This window comes from Nycticebus coucang, chromosome 12 (assembly GCF_027406575.1).
Source record: "Nycticebus coucang isolate mNycCou1 chromosome 12, mNycCou1.pri, whole genome shotgun sequence".
NCBI lineage: Eukaryota > Metazoa > Chordata > Mammalia > Primates > Lorisidae > Nycticebus > Nycticebus coucang.
The window spans coordinates 2,829,224-2,854,178 of record NC_069791.1 but is presented as its reverse complement, the minus strand read 5'-3'; the positions used below and the strand labels follow the sequence as shown (position 1 = coordinate 2,854,178).

Here is a 24,955-nt window from a genome sequence, read left to right as displayed (position 1 = left end):
CAGCTCCTTCCTCTCGGTTTGCTCCTTTTGCCCCTTAACACCTGCTTGCGCCTCGTCCCCGCCCCGACTGGAAGCTCCCTGAACCCTCACCTGTGACACCTTCTCACCCCTCATCCCTGCCCCAACTGGAAGCTCCCTGAAACCTCACCTGTGACACCTGCTCGCCCCTCATCCCCGCCCCGACTGGAAGCTCCCTTCAGGGGAGGCCTCACCTGTGACACCTGCTTGCCCCTCGTCCCCACCCTGGCTGGAAGCTCCCTGAAGCCTCACCTGTGACACCTGCTCGCCCCTCGTCCCCACCCCTACTGGAAGCTCCCTGAAGCCTCTCCTGTGACACCTGCTCACCCCTCGTCCCCACCCCGACTGGAAGCTCCCTGAAGCCTCACCTGTGACACCTGCTCACCCCTCATCCCTGCCCCGACCGGAAGCTCCCTGATTCCTCACCAGAGCAGATGCAGACAGCATGTCTCCTGTACAGCAGCAGAACCATCAGTCCAATAAGCTCTTTTCTTTATAAATTACCCAGTCTCAGGCATTTCTTCATAGCAGTGCAGAACAGGCCCACACAAGCAGGAAGATGGTTTACCTCCCCGCACAGTGGTGGGTCTCAGATTTCAACATGCATGAAACCACCCAGGTAATTTGCTAAAAATGCAGAACACTGGGCCCCACCCTCCAGGTGTGGATCAGAGACAACTGGGATGGATTTGTTCCCTGGACCACACCTTGAGAAACACTATCCTAGTGAGACAGCACAGACAACCAGGCCCGACGCGAGGACGCTGACAGTGGGGCTTCCCTGACAGCACTTCCAGGGCCGTTTCTCAGGGGAGATGAAAGTGGAAAGGGCACCAACACGGAGAAGATGCTGGATTCCTGCTTTTCTTGCAAAAAGGTCTTACAGGGAAACCAAATAATCAAAAACAAGAACCACAGATTCCGTAAGTTGTTTTCTGTGTGTTTTGGTATTTTCGAATCATTATCCATAAACGAGGGTTATGGTGAAAAAGAATGCTGGTGCTCTTTCCCGCTCTACCCAGGCCACCTGCAGGCCCCTGAACGGGCCTCAGTGGGACGTGGCGCCTGTTGTGTTGCTTCCGACACCTCCCCAGCAGTCCAGATCCATTGACAAGTATGGACTAAACGTTACATCGATCAACTGAAAATATATTGTCTGGCAAACATGGCGAGAGTCTGGGCAGGGGAACAGAGTAATGCTGATTAGCCACTCAGGAATTAGTGTTTTTATTTTTGTTCATTTATTTTTGTCGGAGTAACCGAGGAAGATGCCCGGAGCTGGCCGCCACGTGGGCCGTGCGGCTTCATTCACAGTTTTCTCTCAGCTGCTCTGTTTCTGCCCACAATGTTCAGAACTGGGTTGAACCGAAACACTCCCTAGGGTAGGTGACCCTTCACCTTAACACATTTCAGGGTCACAGACTGGCCTCATTCCTCGTACTCAATTCCTTTGGCGAAACAACTCTAGAAGCTGATTTAAAGCAATCAATGTAACCTGGTTCTGTGTACCCTCAATGAATCCCCAACAATAAAAAAAAATAATAAAAAAATAAAAAAAAGGAACTTTCCTGTTACGTGGAGTCCATAGGACCCCAGATTTCCACAGGTCATTTCATATGATAGGGTCTCCAACCACGGCATAGAAAAAGTGGAGGTCTCACACCTTGCACATAAGAGCTCCCTTCACCATGAGCGGCCACAACCTTATAAGCTGCCTTGAAGTGGGCCTGACACCTGACACCCGCTGGGGTCCGTGTGCTGTGGTGGGGGCAAGATTACGGGCTCTCCCTACAAGGCAGCTGGCTATCAAACAGCTGAAAATAGCTCCAAGCAGGGAACCCCTGATGTCAACAGAGGCACGTCCACAAACAGAAAGACAGCACGTTACTTCACATCACATCCTCCATTCTCCATCACGTCCTCAGCAGTGGAGGATTTAGCTTGGATCCCTACCTTCTGAAGATGTTTCCACTTAAATGTATATTGGCTGACTCTATGAATACGTGACTGAATAAAGGGAAAGGAAGTTTGGAGAAGTAAGAGAACAGAGGACTGAGGGATAAAGTCTTCATAAGAGGCCGGATGGCTCAGTGTCTGTGACTCAACTGGCTAAGGCACCAGGCTCATACACCTGAGCTGGCGGGTTCGAATGCAGCCTAGGCCTGCCTAACAACAATGATGGCTGCAACAGGCTCGGCACCTGTGGCTCAAGCAGCTAAGGCGCCAGCCACATACACCTGAGCTAGTGCGTTCGAATCCAGCCCGGAACCACCAAACAACAATGACGGCTGCAACCAAAAAACAGCCAGGCATTGTGGCAGGCGCCTGTAGTCCCAGCTACTTGGAGGTGGAGGCAGGAGAATCGCTTGAGCCCAGGAGTTAGTTGAAGGTTGCTGTGAGCTGTGATGCCACAGCACTCTACCCAGGCGACAGCTTGAGGCTCTGTCTTTAAAAAAAAAAAAAAAAAAAAAGAGGCCAACGTGGTGGTTCACATCTGTAATTCCAGCACTCTGAGAGGCCGAGGCAGGTGGATCGCCTGAGTTCAAGAGTTCAAGACCTCGTCTTTAAAAACAGCCAAGCGTTGTTGCAGGCGCCTGTAGTCCCAGCTACTTGGGAGGCTGAGGCAAGAGAATCACTTAAGCCCAAGAGTATGAGGGTTGCTGCGAGCTGTGATGCCACAGCACCCTACCCAGGGTGATAGCTTGAGACTCTATCTCAAAAAAAAGAAAAAAAGAATTAACTCTGCAGTTACTTTATCCAGACCTACTGTGCACCCAGCAAGACAGACAGCTGCACTCAGGGCACCTGCTGTCTGCTGGAGAAGGTGTGTCTGTCATGATGAACTAGGCTACGCAGGCACAGAAACAAACCTCCCCAAACACTAGTCTTCTGCTTAAAATCACAAAGGTTTACTTGTTCATGCTGAATGTCCCTAATGGTCAGTAGGGGCTCTGCTCACAGCAGTCACTGGGGCTGTCAGCTGGCCAAGTGTTGCCATCACAGCCCAGAAGGGGAAGAGTGTGGGAGGAGGCATGTGCTCGCTCTGACAGCTGCTGCCAAGAAGTGACACAGGCCACTTCCACTCACGTTTCATTGGCCAAAGCATGAACAGAGACCCACCTAATTTCAAATAGGGAGGGAGGAAGTCCAATCCTACCAGGTACCCTGGCGTGTGGGCATGAGGGCTGTGACAGGGCAGACCCAAATAATAACACAACCAAATGTAAACCACAATAGTGACAAGCCCTGTGCACCAAGGGTGCTATCATCTGTCACTGCCCCACCCCAGGACAGTCACTGAGGCCTGACGGATGGGAAGGAGCTGACCAGGTGGGCAAGGGCAGGAAAAGCTGCAGACAGGCAGTGGGAAAAGTCCTTAGATGGAGCTGGAGTGGGGAGGGGACCGTGAGGAAGAGACCCATGAGGCTGGAGGGGGAGAGACCAGAAGCATGTAGGTCCAGGTTAAATCTAGTCTTTATTCATAAGGAAAAGCTGTTGAGACTTTAAAGCAAGGGATAACAATCAGAGACTTATTTTAAATAGATCCCTTGAGCTACCATCTGGTGGGAAGATGGGAAAAAACCACTGAGATGGGCTTGTCCTGTCAAAGAGACAAATAGTGACAGGGACTGGGGTGGTGGCTGTGGGACAGTGCACAGGTGGTCCCAAGTTATGTGCATACTGGCTACTGAAGGTCAATGCCTATCTTTTTACTAATTACAGAGCCAATAATTGAATATCCTGTTGTCTACGTATATCTTAGACTCTAGGCTTAGAGTTTTTCATGAAATATATATTATATTTAAGATATCATTTCATTACCTTAAATATTTAGGCCCAAAATGTAAAAACATTTTGTTTTAATTAAGTAATAAAGCTATCGAATTTACATTTTCCTTCTGATTGATAAACTTGACTATGTCATAGAGAAAATTTGTGTTTGATTAATTAAGCACAAGAGCATCTGTTTAATTAGGCTTGAGAGGTAATTCTGCCTTTGCCCCCAGGTACTCACTGTGGGAGGACAGCTTTGCAGAAAGGACATCACCCAGCTGGTCGCAAACTCAGTAGAACCCAGTCCAAGATTCCCCTGAGAGAGTCAAGGAAATAAGCAAGTCATATTCATGAAGTTCAGATTGTATCGAAGAGGATACTCATTCTCAAATACATTTTATCCTGGGTAATCAAATCTTTAAAATCAGTATTTTGAAAAATAAGCCAGATGAGCTCTTGAGGTGGTGTCATTGAGGTCACCAATTTGGAGACATCTCTCAGACAGTCATTCTGTCGTATCACTGATCATATGTAATAATGCGGCATGCCTGTAATATATAATAGCCACATAGTACAAGGTCACACGAGACAGATAACAGACAAGCTACGTGTAATGTATAGCAGTCACATAGGATGTGGTCACACGAGACAGATAACAGACAAGCTACGTGTAATGTATAGCAGTCACATAGGATGTGGTCACACGTGATAGATAACAGACAAGCTACGTGTCATATATTAGTCGCATAGTACAAGGTCACCCGGGATACACAGTACCTGCTGAGACACCAGAAGGATCTCATATACAAGTGCCGTCGCTGTGTCTGAGTATTCCAGGATAAGCTTCTGTAACTAGAATTTTTAAGGATAATCAATATCATAGACTGAGACAGAAGATAGTAATTTCTCTTGATTCTCATTAGGTACTTAGAACAAAACTTTTTTTTTTTTTTTTTTGAGATAAGTCTCACTCTGTCGCCCAGGCTAGAGAGCTGTGGCTTCATCGTAGCTCACAGCAACCTCGAATTCCTGGGCTCGAGTGATCCTCCTGCCTCAGCCTTCTGAGTAGCTCGGAGCACAGGTGCCCGCCACCATGCCTGGCTAGTTTTTCTTTTGTGTGTGTGTGTGTGTGTGTGTGGAGACGGGGTCTTGCTCTTGCTCAAGCTGGTCTTTATAACTCCTGAGCTCAAGGGACCCCCCTCTCAGAATGCTAGCATTACTGGCATGAGCCATCACACCCCCATAAAAGAATTTTTGGTTAACTGAAAACATAATTAGTATAGTTCATTTTCCTGTTCCATTTGGTTCAGTCATTCTCAAGGAAGTGGCTCTCATAAGAGGACTATACTTTTAATAGTGTGTCAACAAATGAGTCAAGAAAAGAGGATACCATAAAAAAATTGCATACCTGATCTACAAAATCCATCAGATCTTGAGCCCCATTTGCTTTTAAGGATATAGAAATGTGCTCCTGAGTTGAGGACAGAGGCTCTGGGGAATTTGGGCTTATGCTTAACTTAAACTAAGATTTCCCCTGTGGCATGGGTAAATCCTGGGCTTAGAGACATTTTGTTGTTCTCAAGAACTCCAAACGTCCAGGCTGTCTTCTGGCCCATAAGCCACTTAGTATGTGAGATTTTCAAATGGAAATACCATGGGAAAATCCAAAACCAAGCTCATTATTCTTCCTTTGAACCCACTCTTTTTCCTGTAATTCTTGTCTGACTCTCAGGCCAGAATCTAAAAGTCACATTCTAATCTTCACCCTCTATTTTCATATCAACCTCTCAATTTCCCAAAAATTCTGGAATCTATCCTCTTTACAACTACATTCCCCTTCTCTCCCTTCATTGATTTATTCAACACGCTGTGTGAGGTGCTGGGGACACACAGGAGGCGACAGGGATGAGGCACCTGCCCTGGGGAACACACAGCCCAGTCAGGGGACAAAGGTCAGCCTAACAGTCAAATAAGCAAATACAGAGTTATAAATAAAAGGAGGAGGCCGGATGTGGTGGCTCACGCTTGTCAGCACTCCACATGGCTGAGAACAGTGAATTGCCTGAGCTCACAGGTTCGAGACCAGCCTGAGCAAGAGTGAGACCCCATCTCTAAAAATAGCCCGGCGTTGTGGCGGGCGCCTGTAGTCCCAACTACTCGGGAGGCTGAGGCAAGACAATCGCTTGTGCCCAAGAGTTTGAGGTTGCTGTGAACTGTGTCACCACGGTACTCCACCAAGAGCGACAAAGTTAGACTCTGTCTCAAAAAAAAAAAAAGAAAAAGATGCTCAATAAATTAAAGAGCTTCCTAAAATATAACTGATTGTATCTTTAAAAACAAATCATGTCCCATCCTGTAAAAAAAAAATCCTGTGTTGGCCTGGATCAAAATAAAATAAATTTTCTCTCAGAAGACACACTTTCTAAGCAGTTTGATATTTCTCAAGTTTTAGTACAACCTTAGAGAAACAAATAACTCTAACCGAGTTTACATTCCTCATATAGGCAGGGAGAGGGAAAGCTAAAACACGAGAACTGAGCCTAAAATCTCTAAGATGATGTTTTTTCACCCCCAGTAGACCCATACTATAGAATTACATGTCAATCAATATTTTGAGCAGAGAGGGACAGAAACAGATGTATCTAAGTTAAATAAAAATGCTATTTTCCTTCATATATGTACATTAAAACATAAAAAATGGATATATTAATTTCTCAAAATAGTTACCTGACTTTTGAGGTTAATGACGAAACAATTTATTCTTTTGATTGAATTATATTTATATATTCTACAGTGTCATGGTCCATATTAAAAGGGAAAAAGATTATAGTTTACCCCAGAAATGGTCACCTCACCTTAGCATCAAAAGACATTTCAACCAAAGTTGAATCAGCCACCAACTGCATGTCAAACACAGGATAGGATTTTGGAATCTGAGGCTCACTAATTAAAATTACCAAGAGATTAAACAGTGTTTCCCTGCAAAAATAAATAAAAGGCAATTAATGAGTAAAGTTTTGTTTTCAGGAAAGCCCAGTTTGTAGACACGATATAATTATACTTAGAAGAACAAAGACCTGCACCCACCCTTAATGAAACTCCTGGACCCTGGGACGTGCAGGGCAACGTATAGAGTTGAGAACATTTAAATGAAAAACAATTTCTTGCTCTGCTGGCTCAGAGCAGGTGTGGTTCTGGAAGCACCAATAACTTGGAAAACTTAGAAAATCTGGGTAGATGGAGATTTGGATGATTTCAATTAGAACAATGTTTTCCAAAGGGCTTTTTATAGATTACTACCCTGTTTCCCCGAAAATAAGACATCCTCCTAAAATAAGACGTACTTACAGGAAAGATAAGACGTCCCCTGAAAATAAGACCTAGCGCAGCTTTGGGAGCACACCTTAAAATAAGACACTGTTCCATAATATCATCTGGAATTACCCTGTTTCCTCGAAAATGTCTTATTTTTGGGGAAAAAGGGTAATTCCAGATGATATTATGGTTAAAATAGATTCTGAAGTCAAAAGAGGTCTGAGAAACACTTGATTAAACCAAGTGTACTGGACGTCTTTACTGCAGGACTTGTCAGAGGCTTAAACACGCCAGAATGTACTGTGCACCCCAGGACAAAGAAACAGTGTGCAGCACTGCTTTTTTTAGAAGATTTTTTTAATTGATGAAAATTCCACGTATGTATGGTGTACAACATGATATTTTGAAGTAGGCATGGAAGCAAATTAACATATGCCTTACCTCGGAAACCTACACTTACATAGTGAGAACACTGACAATCTGTTCCCAGAGAGTCCCATCTCCAGCACATTATTATTAACTGTAGTCACCAGGGAGCACAATAGGTCTCTGGAGCCTATTTCTTACATAAAACAGAGAATCTGTACCGTTTGACCAGATCTTCCATTTCCCCACACCACGCCAGCCTCTCTGCTACGTGTGCTGTCTCTGTGAGTCTACCTTTTACAGATCCACAGGTCAGTGACACCACCCATGATTTCAAAAGCGAAGCTCATCTCTGTCCTCCTGGCCTGGCTATTTCACTTGGCGTAATGTCCCCCAGGCTCCTCCAGGCTGTTGCAAATGACAAGGTCCTCCTTCTCTAATTTAAGGCTGACTAGCGTCCCACTGGGTGTGTGCCATTTTCAGTATTTGTTCACTCATTGCTGCACATTGAGGCTGCTTCCTTTTCGTAATTATCATGATTGCGTGCAGCATTTCTTAAAATGCTTATTTGATCCCAAGTTTTGTTTTGTTGTTTTTTTTTTTAATATCACATCCCGCATTTTATTCAATTCCATATGACAAAAATAGTAACCTAGACTAAGACATCCATTTCAATCAGTAGATGTGTCAAGTCACAAGATTTAATAATAAAAAATATTGGTTGAGGGCAGCGCCTGTGGCTCAAAGGGGTAGGGCGCCGGCCCCATATGCCGGAGGTGGCAGGTTCAAACCCAGCCCCGGCCAAAAACTGCAAAAAAAAAAAAAAATATTGGTTGATCCCAAGTTTTTTGACTCCTGAACCTTCTCACTGGAGCCCTTCGGGGATCTACTGCTCCTCTGAATACCACTAGGCATTCAGCAGTGAAAATGGTGTGATTAATAGACTTGATTATGGGCAGCGCCTGTGGCTCAAGAAGTAGGGCGCCGGTCCCATATGCCGGAGGTGGCAGGTTCAAACCTAGCCCCGGCCAAAAAAAAAAAAAAATAGACTTGATTATTTCAAAACAACAAGACGAAAATAAAATCACAATTCAATGGGTTAATAACATCATCTTCCTACATCAAGTCCAACCCACGCAAGGTTAAGAAGGAGCTACAGTGGGCGGCGCCTGTGGCTCAAAGAGTAGGGCGCCGGTCCCATATGCCGGAGGTGGCAGGTTCAAACCCAGCCCCGGCCAAAAAAACACAAAAAAAAAAAGAAGGAGCTATAGACAGAGCACTGGAAACGTCAGCTGCCTAACTGAAGGCAGGTCGGGGTGGACTGCAGGGGCAGGAGCAGGCAGGGAATTCAAAGGCAGGACCACACAAACTTCTCCATAACCACCAGCACTTCTCTCATAATGAAATACAAGAGACTACAAAAATTCTTGTTTAGTTCTATGGGACACTTCTTAGTCTTTTCACAAGCTATTACCATGTTAGAAGCCCAAGATTAACCTGAACTCCAGTGAAAACACAATTCCAGCAAGGTGCAGAGGCTCACACCTCCAGTACCAGCACTTTGGAAGGCAGAGGTGGGAGGATTGTGGGATCGCCACAAGTTTGAGACCAGCCTGAGCAAGAGCGAGACCTCCCCTCCCCCATCTCTACAACAACAAAAAAAGAAAAATTAGCTGGGTGTGATGGCACACACTGGTACTCCCAGCTGCTCAGGAGGCTGATGCAGGAGAATTGCTTGAACCCAGGGGTTTGAGGTTGCAGAGAGCTATGATGATGCCCAGGTGACAGAGCGAGATCTTGCCCCAAAAAAGAAAAAGAAGAAAGAAAAAGATATATACATATACACACACATATATACGTATGCACATATACATACATGCACACACGTGTACACACATAAGTAAACACACACACACATACACACACACTCTTCCCCTTCCTCTCTCTAACTCAAAAAGCAAATTCAGTAGGCGTGGCGCCTGTGGCTCAAGCCACTAAGGCGCCAGCCACATACACCTGAGCTGGCGGGTTGGAATCCAGCCCAGGCCTGACAAACAACAATGGTGGCTGCAACCAAAAAAATAGCCAGGTGTTGTCATGGGCACCTGTAGTCCCGGCTACTTGGGAGGCGGAAGCAGGAGAATCACTTGAGCCCAGGAGTTGGAGGTTGCTGTGAGCTGTGATGCCACAGCACTCTACCCAGAGCGACAGCTTGAGGCTCTGTCTCAAAAAATAAATTAATTAATTAAATAAATAAATGAAAAAAAAAGTAAACTCAGTTCTCATATCTATAAAAGAATTATATCAGTTAGTACATTTCTCAAAAAAGCAGGCTATAGCCTACCGGATATTTATTAATGTTTTTATCCAGGCTACTTAAAATGGCCAATCTTATGGGCAGCTCCTGTGGCTCAGTGGGTAGGGTGCCAGCCCCATATACCAATGGTGGTGGGTTCAAACCCAGCCCCGGCCAAACTGCAACAAAAAAATAGCCGGGCGTTGTGGCAGGCTCCTGTAGTCCCAGCTACTCGGGAGGCTGAGGCAGGGAAATCGCCTAAGCCCAGGAGTTGGAGGTTGCTGTGAGCTGTACTGAGGGCAACAAAGTGAAACTCTGGCTCTAGGGGAAAAAAAAAAAAGGTCAATCTTACTTTTAGAAGACCTTTTAAAACAGAACACTTTCTTTAGAAGCTTTTCTTGATACTCAGTTTGAATTCACATTCCACTTGCTGTTACATTTAATTCAAGTCTTTATTTTCTTTCAGTAATAGCTTCTTTTTAAAGAATCATATGTTTAAGCCTAAGAAAAGGGACCATCAAGTTCAGGGTCACTTGCTGTGATGACACATAAAGGCCACCCCAGCGACGCCAGAATGTGAAAGAATGTGGCACATTTCAAGAGGGATATAGTAAAATGGGTCGAGCTTATAAAATCTCCACTTATGAAAGTAATGAAGAGGAAAATGCTGAAAGGAATAATCGCTTTGATATTTGCTCAAGCAGAATTTAATTTGAAATCCACCCATTCGGCCAACTGAATTTAAAATTCACTAAGCCAATAATAGAAAAAAATTTTAATCAAAATGATAGTTTCACCCTGAAAATACAGATTCATAATAGGATTGACATCACAGCCTTAACAATAGTCCCAATAATGGGGTGGTACCTGGGGCTCAAAGGGGTAGGGGGCCGGTCCCATATGCTGGAGGTGGCGGGTTCAAACCCAGCCCAGGCCAAAAAAAAAAAAAAATAGTCCCAACAGCTTACTCCTGTTTTTTAATACCCCAACTTCAAGTTTCAAGAATTTTGTGTAGTTTTGTTTCTGTTCTTGTTTTTTGAGACAAGGTCTTACTCCGCTGTCTGTGCTAGAGTGCAGTGGCATTATCTAAATTTCGGGTAGTTCGTTACACGGCAACAGAAGACTAAGAGCTATGTTAGACACTGACTGTGCTAGTTAATATTATGGGTGACAATGACTTGACCGTAGGCATGTCAAAATTAGCTGAAAAAAGACTGTATTACAACCAGACTCTACTACAGCAATATAATACATGTATTGAAGGATGTGAAAAGAATTAGCCACATCAGGAAAGAGGCTTGATATAGTAAGGCTGATGTGATCGCATCAGGCTAAAACAAAACCGTTAAAAGCAACACTTCACAACAGAGGTGAGTGGGGGCGATTTTATCAACTTGGATCCAAAAGGTGGAAAAAGAGAGTGACCAGATGTAGCGACAGGCAGGATGCAGTGGGTCAGGCCTGGCAGCCCAGCACTCTGGGAGGCCAACACAAGAGGGCCGGGTGAGGCCAGCCTGTGCAAGAGTGAGACCAGCCTGTGCAAGAGTGAGACCCCGTCTCTACTAAAAATAGAAAAATGAGGCAGGCGTGGTGGCGGGCACCTGCAGTCTCTGCTACTTGGGAGGCTGAGGCAGGAGGATCCCTCGAGCCCAGGAATTTGAGGTTGCTGAGAGCAATGATGCTACTGCACTCTAGCCTGAGCAATAGAGCAAGACCTTGTCTCCAAAAAAAAGTGTATTTTGTTTCTTGTAAAGCAAGGTTCAGCAAAATATGGCCTGTAGGCCAAAACCAGCACACAGCTTGTTTTTGTAAATAAGCCTATGCGGGGACACAGCTGCCTGCTCACTCACGTGCTGTCCGTGCTGCGTGGCTGCAGCCGAGGCCACATGGCCCGAAACAGACCCTTTACAGAAATGCCCTCCTACCCTGCTCTAAAGTGTGGTGTTCTCATAGTTCCCGGCATGTAAGTTGCTTAAGAAATATTAATTAATATTATCGCCAAATCTATTTGTAAAGGTCTTTAACAAATAGCCTGAAAAACATTACTAACTGTTCTTATTTCTTCCTTGTGGTTTGAGTGTTAGAGTCCTTCTCCCGCCTTCTAATATAGCAAGTTTAGATAAACAACTGATAAGGGTAGAAACAAAAATGAAGATTTCAGCCAGAATGTTGCCCAAGGACATACATAATTCATAGTCTATACATACACATTACAAAGTCAAGCAGATAGTATGCCAAACTGCGAACACCCATTTTCTGTGGCAAAGAATGCCATTGTCCCCAACTACATATCATTCCATTCTTTCCTTTTTAACTCAGAGTTACCATTCTATGTATGTATGTATGTATTCTTTACTCTTCCTTTTAATGACTGGTGTCCTCATTGCCATCTAAAGTTTAGGTGGGCCCACGGCTTCCCAACCATAGACACGTTCTCCAGCCTCCCTTCAGCGAGGTGCAGCCATGCACCTGGCGTTCCCCCTGACAGAGTGTGAGCAAAAGCCTGATACACCTTGCTCAAACTGGAAGTCGCTTGCCTGTTACTTTTCTTTCTGCACCTGCAGGGTATAATGACATCATGAAGGTCTGCCAGCGTCAACCATGAGGACGAACATAGCGTGACAGAAGATGGCACAGTAATAAAGGCTAGGTGCTGAGGCCCCTGGCTGAGCTGCCCTGCTGTGTGACACAGATAGAAATTTCTACCTTCTTCAGGCTGTGTACTTTAGAGCTGCTTTACTACAGCAGCTCACAGGTCATCCGTTCCAAAGTCACAAATTTACATCGTAAACGAGATGACTGTAACTCCTGCCTTTATCATTTTTCTATTGTGTGGATATAAAAGTACTCTGGGAAATGCTACTGGAGACCCCTTGGTTTTTAATGTCCAATCACTCATTTGGTCTTTTTCAGGTTCACCACATTAGGACAAAAATAACGTTCTGCTAAGGACATCTTTGTGCCCCAATAACCCAGAGGGACGGAGAGGGCTCATCACAGAAAGAAGCAGAGAAACAGAAGTGTGTGGTATACTCAGAAGGGGGTTGAACAGAGAAGCCTCAGAAGGGGGTTGAACAGAGAAGCCGGCAAGTTGTGAATTTGGGAAGACACTCCACAAGTCCTTAGTGGGTGGTGACTCCCAGGTCCCGGAGCCCTGGGAAAGGCCTTACTTTTTGGCTGCCAGTGTGTTCAGGCGTGATGACTCAGTTTCTGTTTCTCTGAACATCAGTCCTAGGGTCTGAATAATTTCAATGCATGCCCTAGAAAACAAAGAGGAAAAAAGCATGGAAATAGTATGATTTCATTTGAAGGTCAGAAGTCCACAAAAATAGTTATCCCTGCTCCCACATATCCAGATAGAAAAAAGTGCAAGACAAATTCTGTGCATCAAATGGCTGATAGTGGCTGAGGGCCTATGATTGCTACATAGCCAGCACTCAGAGATGTTTGTTGAATGAATAGCTAAGTGTTGGCCAACATTGGCTGAGGGCCTATGAGCGCTACATAGCCAGCACTCGAGATGTTTATCAAGTTAATGAATAGCTGAGAGTTGATTAAGAACATTTATTTTTTAAGAGATGAAGGTCTGACTTTAGTGCCCAGATTAGCATAATCCCAGGCCCAATTATTACATACTGCAGCCTCAACCTCTCAAGTAGGTAGTACCACAGGTGCCCGCCACACCTGCTTAAGTCATTTCTATATTCTTTTTTGTGTGCGTATTTCCCCAGAGTTTTTAGTGTAGTCATGTACCACTTTATTTTTAAATTATCTTTGAAAATTATATTTTTTAAAATAGGAAACATTTTCAGGGATCCTCAAACTTTTTGAACAGGGGGCCAGTTCACTGTCCCTCAGACCGTTGGAGGGCAGGACCATAGTTTAAAAAAAAAACTATGAACAAATTCCTATGCACACTGCACATATCTTATTTTGAAGTAAAAAAACAAAATGGGAACAAATACAATCACACCATCTCATGTGGCCTGTGGGCCGCAGTTTGAGGACCCCTGATAGGGTTTAATCCTGGGGGATGGAAGACAATGCATAGGTTTTATTTTTGGCAGGCATTTTCTCCGGTGCTCTCCATTTATCTTTAACACCGTAGGGGAAAAAACCACCTGTGCTTGTCTAGTTAGTACTTACACCAGCTCATCAGCCCGCTGTCCTTGACTTTGAAGTGCGTTCCTATCCCTAGATTCCGGCAAGTACTCACGCAGCTTGTTCACTAGGAAACTGAAAAGGTCACTGGTCTGTGAGAGCAAGTGGGAAAGAAGATGGCAGTTAAGGTATCAGCTGTTTTGTTGGTTTGTTTGCACAGCTCCCTCTGTGCCCAGGCTGGACTGCAGTAGCGCCATCAGACCTCCCATTAGTGATCTCCTGGGCCCCAGTGATCCTCCTACCTCAGCCTCCTGATAGCTGGGTCCACAGGCACATGCCAGCACACTAGCTAAATTTTAATTTTTCCATGTAGCTACAGGGTCTCACTCTGTTGCTCAGGCTGGTCTTGAATCCCTGGCCACAAGCCATCTCCAGCCTTGGCCTTCCCAAAATGCTGGGATTACAGGTATGGGCCACACACTGGCCTCATGACACTAGTTTCTATTTATTTTTCTTGGCCCCATCCACTGTCAAACATTATTTTCTGCCATTACTCTGACCTCTGATTACAGTGCAAAACCATCCTGACTGGCTTGCAATTGACCTAGCTTCCATGTCCAGGGAATTTCCTCTGTCCCCAGCAAACTGGAACAGGTGGTCACTCCTAGTCTGGGCAAGCCAAGATGGTTGGTCATCCCACAGAAGCACCTCAGAAAAGGCCAGAGCTGTCTCACGCGGTGAGAGTGACGGGCTTCACAGCTGCTTGATCAAACAGTGGCAGCTATGTGGGAGACACTGGCCAGAATTAGGACACAACACACGGCCATCAACGAGGGCTCGGTCCCGGGCGGGGAGGCCCCGTCGCCTGCACTCAGGAGTACCCCACCACCACCGACCTGGACTTCTCAACACCTCCACCTTACTCTGAAAGTGAATTGTATATGGCTGACTGCATGGAAGCAGGTTGCTTAGACACCCTGAAGAGTCACATTTTTAAGAATACCAATCCTACACTCAGGAGTAATTCTTAAAAATTACATTTTTCCTGTAGGAGGAACCTGCACAGTAAGACTCCTGACCTCTACTTCTCATCCCACCATCTGTCTTATGCCAAAACCCTGCCCTCCGACCGTCTCTTCTTCACGCTGCCAGCTGACCCCACGGGCCAGTTGCTGCCCCTTCTCTCTCGTCCTAGACCCCTCGACACTCGTCTATACTGTGGATTACATTACACATTTTTTTTTCCTCGCTGTTGCCCAGGCTAGAGTGCTGTGGCATCATTGCTACTGAAACCTCAATCTCTTGGGCTCAAGCGATCCTCCAGCCTCAGCCTCCCAAGTAGCTGAGACTACAGTTGCCACCAGGCCAGGCTAGTTTTTCTATTTTTAGTAGAGACGGGGTCTCGCTCTGGCTCAGGCTGGTCTCGAACTCCTGTGTTCAAGGGATCCTCCTGCCTCAGCCTCCCAGAGTGTGGGTATCACAGCCATGAACCACCATGCCCAGCCTACATTACTAATTTTTTTTTTTTTTTTTGCAGTTTTTGGCCAGGGCTGGGTTTGAACCCACCACCTCCGGCCTATGGGGCTGGCGCCCTATTCCTTTGAGCCACAGGCGCCACCCTCTAACATTACTAATTTTAATGACTGCATTAAACTTCATCAACATTTTAAAATACAGCATCAGAATACAAGATGTTTGTTGATATTTTAACTTATGCTTAAATTTGGTCAAAATGGAAAGCAAGCTTTAAAGATGAAAAATAAAACAAAGCACTTACTTTCCAGAAAAGCCTTTTCAGAATGAAGTTTTTCTGGGCTGCTACTTTAAGTTCTGTGATTAAATGAAGTATCTTCTTCAAAGTATTGTCTTTAAGAAAAAGTTCAGATTTAAGTTGACTGAAGTGCTTAATTTTCTCCTCGGACCTACAGGAACACAAGAAAATTTTCCATGTAAAAAATCATAAGAAACAGAGTTATGAAAAGCAATGATTCTGGACAGGTTAGTAAATACTTTACTACTGAAGTTTAATATGGTTCTGTAGTCTCTAGCCCTATTACTTATTAGAGCAAACTCCGGTCTCTCCAGGTTGAACTATTTATTACTCTCCAAACATGTTGTGCACTCATGTTCCTTTTCCAAAGCCGTGGTTAAACAACTCGCTTTTCTTTTTTAGTTTAAGTTGATTTTTTTTTTTTGAGACAGAGTCTCACTTTGTTACCCACAGCTCACAGCAACCTCCAACTTCTGAGTTGTTTGAAAGGGAAAATATTAAGAAAATAATATTACATATGGTATATGGTAAATGGTACAAGCTAAGCCATCAAAGAGGGACAGTGAGAGTAACCACCGCTCTGTCTCAAAAAAAAAAATGGGGTGATGATGGTCCCTAGCCCCCATCCATTATGCTATTTTGATATTTTAGGTAGTGCATGTCCTTAGCACACAGTAAGTGCTTAATAAATGGTTTCTAAATAAAACAGGAATACATCAGAGACTCTGCTTCCCTATAGCTGCCTCTAATTCCTGTCGTATTTCTTTGTTTTTTTTTTTTTTTTTGCAGTTTTTGGCCAGGGGCCAGGTTTGAACCCACCACCTGTAGCATATGGGGCCAGTGCCCTACTCACTGAGCCACAGGCGCCGCCCTCCTATCATATTTCATTTAAAGTTATAAAATCCTGGCCGGCGTGGTAGCTCACGCCTGTAGTCCCAGCGCTGAGGGAGGCCAAGGCGGGTGGATTGCCTGAGCTCAGAGGTTCAAAACCCATATGAGCAGCAGTCAGCCAGAGTAAGACCCTGTCTCTACCAACAACATCAAAAACAGTCAGCACCACAGGAGAAAGAAGAAACTCAACAGAAAAGGAGTACTTCAGACAAAGAAGAATGAACAAGCACTCTGAAATAAAAAAAAAAAGTATAAAATCCCTCCTACACACACAGAACTCCCAAAACAATAAAAATGTAGTTTTCAAAAACAAATGAGCTTCGGAGAGCAAAAGCTCAGATAAAATACAATATCAGCAGAATTATTTTGAAACTGATTCTCCTGTTTTTCCCATTTGGAATCAGCAATTTGCTACGATCCACAATAGAAAGAAACCGTTTTTAATCCTGTTGCCGCCCATGATGATAGATTGCAATGCCAAACTCATTATTTTCTAAAGCAAAAATATTCTTCATATGAAAAGGCGCACTAATAATCTCTTGGTACTAAAAACCAATTCACATAAAGATTGAGGTCTCACATACATCATAAATTCAAGTTAGATTAGGTGTTCTATATTACCACAGGTAAGTTATCAATAATAATAATTTCCATGGACATTTAGAGAATATTTTCTTCTACATAGACGGCAAAGTTCATGTGACTAACTTAAATAAGAAAACGTCTAGTGTCAGACAACACCACTAACTTAAGAATAAGTGGGGGATCTATCATAATGGGAACAGATACTCGATACTTTCATCAGCTAGAAAACATAAATATATCAAAATGTTTTAAGAAGGATTTTTGATCTAATGATAAGCTCTATTTTCCTATATATTTTCATTTTTCTAGACATTTAGCATAAACAACACCTCTCATTTGTAGGTGAGGCCTTACCGCTAGGAATGGATTTTCCCACATGATCTCAGAAGCACTGAGTTGTGCTCACGAAGGTTGGACTCCAGAAGTGGCACATCTATGACAGAATTATAATTTGAAAACCCAAAGGACATGTGTCCTTTTCTTTTTTTTTGAGACAGAACCTCAAGCTGTCGCCCTGGGTAGAGTGCCTTGGCTCACAGCAACCTCCAGCTTCTGGGCTCAAGCGATTCTTCTGCCTCCGCCTCCCAGGCAGCTGGGACTACAGGCGCCCGCCACAACGCCCAGCTATTTTTTGGTTGCAGCCGTCATTGTTGTTGGGTGGGCCCAGGCTGGATTCGCACCTGCCAGCTCAGGTGTATGTGGCTGGTGCCTTAGCGGCTTGAGCCACAGGCGCGGAGCCAGGACATGTGTCCTTTTAAACTGCAGGAGCCGCGCAGGTCAAGACTCTCTCTTGTCTATCTTGTATCCCTCACAGTGTGTTTGCCCCCCCACATGTTAAATTTGTTGCCGCCAAGTATTAATTTTATGAGAAATATGCTTCTCCTGAGTCAGGACAATGGCAGAACGCTTCTTTTTGCCTTCAGAAATATATTTCAAGCCACATGTACACAAAGTTCATGTCTGTTTTTATTAGACTGATAGCTTTAAGGTTACCTTAAATAAAGCCCCCAAATGAAAACTGATACTCTTTTAGAGTAAATGAATGAAAACATGTAGAAATTCTAAGCTATGTGTTTAATCTTTTTTTAAAAGAAATCCCAAATATATGTCATTGAACCCTACGTACCTCACAATGGACATCTAAACAAAATTAACATTTTCTTACAAAATTATTATTTTGACTCCCAAGAAAATTATCAAAAAAAAATTTTTTTTTCTTTTTCAGACAGAGTCTCACTCAGTTGCCCTGGGTAGAGTACTGTGGTGTCACAGCTCACAGCAACTTCAAACTCTTGGGCTCAAGTGATCCTCCTGCCTCACTCTCCCGAGTATCTGGGACTGCAGGCATGGGCCACAATGCCCGGCTGATTTTTCCATTTCTGGTAGAGATGGTGTCTCACTCTTGTTCAGGCTGAACTCCTGCACTGAGGCCATCCACCCGCCTCAGCCTCCCAGACTGGTGGGATTACAGGCGTGAGCCACCCCACCCAGTCAATTCTTTGGTATTGTCTGACATCCAGTTCATTTTGAAACTCCTCTATAATCTTAAATATGTCTTTTCATGCTTGGTTTGTTCAAATCAAGATCTAAGTAAGATACTTCTCAATTTGTTCCTTATCTTTCTTAAGTCTTTTAAAATTTTATATTATGGAAGTTTTAAAACATCAAGTACAGAAAACAGTATAAGAAACCTCATGTACCCATCACCTGCTTCAATAACTTTTGATGTTTTGCTAATCTTATTTTATTTATTCCCTTAAACACACACACACACACACACTTTTGAAAAATTGTGTTTTAAAGGCTGGACAGATTAAGCAGTGTGAGTGGAGAAGGAATAAAAGAATCCTCTAACTGGTGATCAACTGTTGTAAACACCACTGCACTCGGGCCAGCCAAACACAGGTTTCTAAAAAATTGGGGTAAAATATGTATATATTTTATAAATATATAAAATATAAATTTTTGTGACCATTTTTCAATGTCATTAAGTACTTTCCCTTAAGCATGTAACCATCACCCACCACCCAATTCTAGAATATTTTCATTTTCCCAACCAGAAGCTCTGGACCCATGAAACACTAGCACTCCCGTCCCCACTCCCCACAGCCCCTGGTAACCTCTGTTCTACTGTCAGTCTCTGGGAGTCTGCCTATGCCGGGGCCCTTGCGTAAGTGGGATCCTGGGACATGGGTCCGTCTGTGCCTGGCTGATCTCATGTAGCATAATGGCCCATGGGTTCACCCACAGTGGCAGGTGTCAGAACTTTGATGCTGGCTCGCCCATGTTTTCGAGTCAGATTCAGGTTTAACCATCGTAACAGAAATCCTTCCTGGTGGTGCAGTTCATGTCCCATTAAATACTGGGGCATGTGAGGCTGTTCTGCGTAAGTGATGCCGAGAATACTCAGTGGGTTTAGACAGGCACGACACGCTCCTTCCACTTTGAAGTTCTGCTTTGCCGTTCTCCTGGTTTCTCCTGCTGAGGCACATGGAATCTACTATTTCATTAGAGTTTGCAAAAATAGTAATTTTCTAATTGTATGAAAGCCACCACATTCCTTAGAGGGATCCTGTTTCAATCACCTTATTCCTCACTTCTTCCCGATGCTGTGTCATCCCATCTTGGCCAGCAGGGGGCCCCTTCATGAGGGCTCTGTGTCCCTCAGGGCCCATGGTTGGATTTCTCATATAAGCTGGTCCAGATTCATTTTGTATATTTCCTGCCCCAGACATGGAGTCAGCCATTCTTCTTAGGAACTTTGGTTCCTTTCAGTGGCAGAATGAATAAGCATCTTTAAAAGTTAGTTTACTCAAAAAAAAAAAAAGTTAGTTTACTCGTAGCTCCTTTACAGGACTCCCCGGGTCGCCTCACTATTGTAAACCTCTCTGAACTTGCCCATGGCTTACTGGACATCAAAATGACTTACGTTGTAAGTTCACCAGGTACTTACCATGTGCAAAGCACTGTTTTAAGTAAGAAAATTCCAAGATTAAAATGACATATTCCTTGCCTTCCAAGAACTTACTATCTAACAGAAGAGATCGTCACATCAAAGCAGGTACTGTAATGTGAAACCATCCTGCAGGTGAGAACGTGATGGAGCCTCTGAAGTGTGGATGAAATGTGGGGCCTCAGCCTGGAAGGTAGGGCCTTTTATGGTCCAGTAGCAGCCTCTGTCCTATGTACTTGTTCCTTCTAAGGTTCTTGCCCTCAAAGAACATACTACATAACAGGGTAGCAGATAATCAAACAAGCATCATAACACAGACGGAGAGTGCCACAGCTGCCGCAGGGAGTCACAGACGAGAAGGCCCTCTCATCTTAGTTTGCGGGGGTGGCGGGGTGGGGGAGGTGCCAAGAAGGCTCTTTAGAAAAAAGATAGATAAGCTAAGACATGATGAGCTGAAGTGATTCAGGAAGGGAAGAAGAGTGACCAGAACAGGGCCCAGAGAGAGGGGAGCCATGAGCTTCCTGAGAACTGAGCTCTTGTGGAGCAGGGGCTTAGGGCAGGAGTGAGGAGGGACACCCAGTTAAAGACAAAAAGTAATAGACGTCATGAACATCTTTGTTAGCTGTCAGAGTTTATTCTTTCACCTAAGGGCCGTGGGAAGCTCGCAGGGAGGAGCTACAGATCAGATTTGTGCTTCGGGAAGATTCCTCCTCTGTAATGGAAAGTGGGCTGGAGAGAGGCAGTAGTGGAGTGAGAGGCCTGCTAGGAGAAGGCCGCAGGGTCCCAGACAGAGGTGGAGAGGAGTGTGTGCCATGAGCTACGTAAGAAGCACAGCAAGTCACACCGTGAGTGGCTGTTGAAGGGGAAGGGAGCACAGGTGACATCCAGGACTCCAGCCTAGGTGATGGGGTAATGACATCATGCCCTGTGCGGGGAAACAGGGGGCAGCTGCTGAGCTCTTTTTTTGTTTGTTTGTTTGTTTGTTTTGTTTTTGAGACAGAGTCTCACCATGTCGCCCTGGGCAAAGTGCTGTGGCATCACAGCTCACAGCAACTTGAAACTCTTGGGCTTAAGCGATTCTCTTGCCTCAGCCTCCTGAGTTGCTGGGATTACAGGCACCTGCCACAACACCCGGCTATTTTTAGAGATAAGGTCTCACTCTGGCTCAGACTGGTCTCGAACTCATGAGCTCAGGCAATGCACCCGCCTTGGCCTCCCAAATGCTGGGATTACAGGTGTGAGCCACTGTGCCCAGCCCCCAAGTTATCTTTTGAACATACTGAGTTCAAGTTCCCATGAGACATGTGCAAGGTGTGGCTTGCACACCTGCGTTTGTACGCCTGACTCAGGGCAGACAGCTGGGCAAACACATGGATGAGCTGCGTGTGTGACAGAGTTAGAGGAGGCCCGGGAGAGAAGGGGACTTCCCCTCAGGCCACTCTCTCTTGTCGCCACTCCTTACCTGTATGGCTTCTGACGCCCAGCAGCAGGACTGAACTCGCTAGCATACAAGGGGTCTTGTAAAAGAGTAGCTTTCTGAAAGAGGAGAAAAGTGCATATTGTCAGAGTTTTTGTTTACTGAAAATCAATTCCCCCTGGGGCGGCGCCTGTGGCTCAGTGAGTAGGGCGCCGGCCCCATATGCCAAGGGTGGCGGGTTCAAACCCAGCCCCGGCCTAACTACAACCAAAAAATAGCCGGGCGTTGTGGCGGGCACCTGTAGTCCCAGCCGCTCGGGAGGCTGAGGCAAGAGAATCGCGTAAGCCCAAGAGTTAGAGGTTGCTGTGAGCCGTGTGACGCCACGGCACTCTACCCGAGGGCGGTACAGTGAGACTCTGTCTCTACAAAAAAAAAGAAAATCAATTCCCCCACCTGCAGTCAATATCACGTATTAATTATTTAATGTTATACGTTGTACATGCTTTGTTTTTATAACTCACTGTAGTGTTTGATAAACCACAGGGAATTCTTTCCTTATCTAGCTTTTTAAAAGTTTTAAAAACAGCATTTAATCATTATAAAATAAAATTATTCATCAAAACCAAACAATACAGAAATCCATAAGTAAAAGATAAAAATTATCTCTTTTCCCTACCCCTCCATCCCGCTATTTAAAGTCTCTGACTATTATCAGTTTGGTTTGTATCCTTTCAGGCATATAAAGACTTATCGATTGGCAGCGCCTGTGGCTCAGTGAGTAGGGTGCCAGCCCCATATGCCGAGGGTGGTGGGTTCAAACCCAGCCCCGGCCAAACTGCAACAAAAAAATAGCCAGGCCTTGTGGCGGGTGCCTGTAGTCCCAGCTGCTCGGGAGGCTGAGGCAAGAGAATCACATAAGCCCAAGAGTTAGAGGTTGCTGTGAGCCATGTGACGCCACGGCACTCTACCCGAGGGCGGTACAGTGAGACTCTGTCTCTACAAAAAAAAAGATGACATTGTTACTCATGTGTGCATTTTCCTTAACACCGGGGAAATTAGTTGGGAAAGTGGACAGTTGTCATCTTTCTTCTCACCTATGTGAAGAGTTAAACAAAAGCTTTTAACTGGAAGAACATTACTACAGGGGGTCAGAAGCAAAGAGAAGCTAGTTATGGTAAGCTTCCCTCCCACCCTTATGAAGAGCAAGAACAAAAGTTACATATCACCAAAGATAACTCAAAAGGACCATATTTCTCCCTCCCCCTCTTTTTTTTTTTTGAGACAGAGCCTCACTTTGTCACCGTTGGTAGTGTTCACAGCATCATAGCTCACAGCAACCTCAAACTCTTGGGCTCACGTGATCCTCTTGCTTCAGCCTCCCAAGTAGCTGGGACCATAGGCGCCCGCCCCAATGCCCAGCTGTTTTTTAGAGACGGGGTCTCACTCTTGCTCAGGCTGGTCTTGCACTCCTGAGCTCAGGCGATCCACCTGCCTCAGCCTCCCAAAGTGCTGGGATTACAGGTAAGAGCCACCATGCCCAATTCTTGTTTTTAAAGTTGATCCTGTTATAATAAAATGATCTGATCCTTAAATGTGAGTTTGGACTGTGCCCCTAAAGTTTCTACATAATCTTGAATAAGTCACTTAAATATTTTGTGCTTCATTTTCTTAAATAAGGCACTTAGACTAATAATCTCCAGATAAAATTATCTGATCTGAAAACAGTGACTCCCACTAACCTACTTTCCATAGAGTGGCTGAGAAAGACAGAAACATCAGTGATGTAAGTGAACTTTATCTGAGGTCTGTGACCCCTTGGGAACTGTTCTAAGCAGACCACCTGTTCACAAACAGCCCATGAGACCACACTCCATCCTCTCTCAGACCCCAGGAGACCTACTGATGACTTCCTTGTTCACCTGTCTCTATGAAATTCCAGCTCTTTTCCTTTTCTGTAAGGCCAGAAAACCTTTAGGTTTTGAGAAAACCTTTCTCAACCTATAGGTCGTGACCCACGAGAACTATATTAAAGGGATGCAGCATTAGGAAGGTTGAGAACCATGGTGTAAGACACTCCTCAGTAATGCACATTCTTCCTGTTCCGACAGCCTGCATAAAATCATCTCTTGACTGTCCAGCGCATTTTGTCCCTCACAATATATGTATTATTAAATTCCAAGGCTAAATTTCCAAAACTGGAAGTACAACAGGATGGCATGGCCACCCTAAAAAAAATATTCAAGTCCAGGTTAGCTTCTGAGGACACTTACTAGAATATAATTTTTCCATGAACTTTTTAAGAGCAGAAATATTGAAGAGGTTGTGGAAATAACATACAGATGAAGTTCCGACTCCTTTCTCTGCAGGTGTGAGTCGCTCTGTAAAGGGGAAGGTCGGGGGGGATTTCCGAAGTAAAAGTTATTTCTGCTCTGACTGCACTTAAAAGGAATTTCACTTAAGGAGTCTTTGTAATCTGGAAGTCCCTGGGGTTCTTTGGTGTTTGTGGGGCAAGATGGCTCGCTGACGGCCTGGCTGGTAGCCGGTATGCAGTGGTGGCTCCTCCTGGAGGGGTTAGGTAGGGGCCGAGTCAGCTCCCTGAGGTCTGAAGGACAGACAGCAGAGTCCTTGGAGGGTGTGCCGCTCTCGGGGTGGTACCTGTCAGGTAGAATTTAGTGTTAAACTTGATATTCACAATTTAGCAGTAAGGAACAGAGAGAACAGGATGGCCCAATGGCAGCCAAATGAAAGCAAATGCTTTCAAGGACAAGGAACGCTTCTTAAGTGTTAAGGGAGGGCTTAACCCCCATGCCACCTATTACCCACGACTATGAGGGATCTGACACAGAAATCCTTTGGTGTATTTTTCTGCATTCAGAATTACACCCTACCAGACGTCCTACAGAGAAGCGCTTCTATATTGGAAGCACAGTGCCTGTCCTCTCACAGAGCCCCAGGAAAGGACATTCACATTCTGATTTTGAAACCCAATTGTCCTTTCCTTGCGCATTGCTAATGGATCCCATTACAAAACCGATATGTAAAGAGAGATTTTTAAAAATATCTGACATCAGGGTTCTTGGTCCCCAAGTCAACAGAAATTGGCAGGAGACCAAAAAAGAACTTTATACAGTCAAGGCTTTGGGGTGAGGTTGCTGGAACAGAAGAGAGATGGGGCTGGTTCAGGAGCACCCAGACGGGCCCACAGACTACAGCACTGGGGAACCTTCAAAGGGGAGAGAAAGTTTGATGCCAGCACTGAAATCTCAGCACTGCAGGTGGAGCTCTGCAGGCAGCTGCACAGCCTTTGGTCAAGACATCACACATTGCGTCTCATTGGCACGTTCAATCTCCACCCTTCTTTGTGATTTTTAGGATTAAAATGAGGCAAAAGGTCTAGGAGCACACTCAGCTCTTGGCAGGAACCAGTTTATACGGCTTTGACTCAGGCCAGTGGACCCCTGCTCAAAA

At 44.8% G+C, this 24,955-nt stretch overlaps 1 protein-coding gene across 1 annotated transcript in view; it reads right to left on the bottom strand.

Moving 5' to 3' along the window:
- The window catches only part of C12H12orf56 (chromosome 12 C12orf56 homolog), an 80,440-nt gene that overhangs the window by 25,814 nt on the left and 29,671 nt on the right, over positions 1–24,955 (bottom strand). The window contains exons 4-11 of the mRNA XM_053554964.1: positions 23,758–24,142; positions 21,533–21,606; positions 15,648–15,792; positions 13,916–14,022; positions 12,940–13,029; positions 6,648–6,771; positions 4,570–4,644; positions 4,034–4,108 (exon numbers count right to left, since the gene is read on the bottom strand). Coding sequence (XP_053410939.1) covers positions 4,034–4,108; positions 4,570–4,644; positions 6,648–6,771; positions 12,940–13,029; positions 13,916–14,022; positions 15,648–15,792; positions 21,533–21,606; positions 23,758–24,142 — 1,075 coding nt within the window. The remainder of the gene's footprint in view (positions 1–4,033; positions 4,109–4,569; positions 4,645–6,647; positions 6,772–12,939; positions 13,030–13,915; positions 14,023–15,647; positions 15,793–21,532; positions 21,607–23,757; positions 24,143–24,955) is intronic.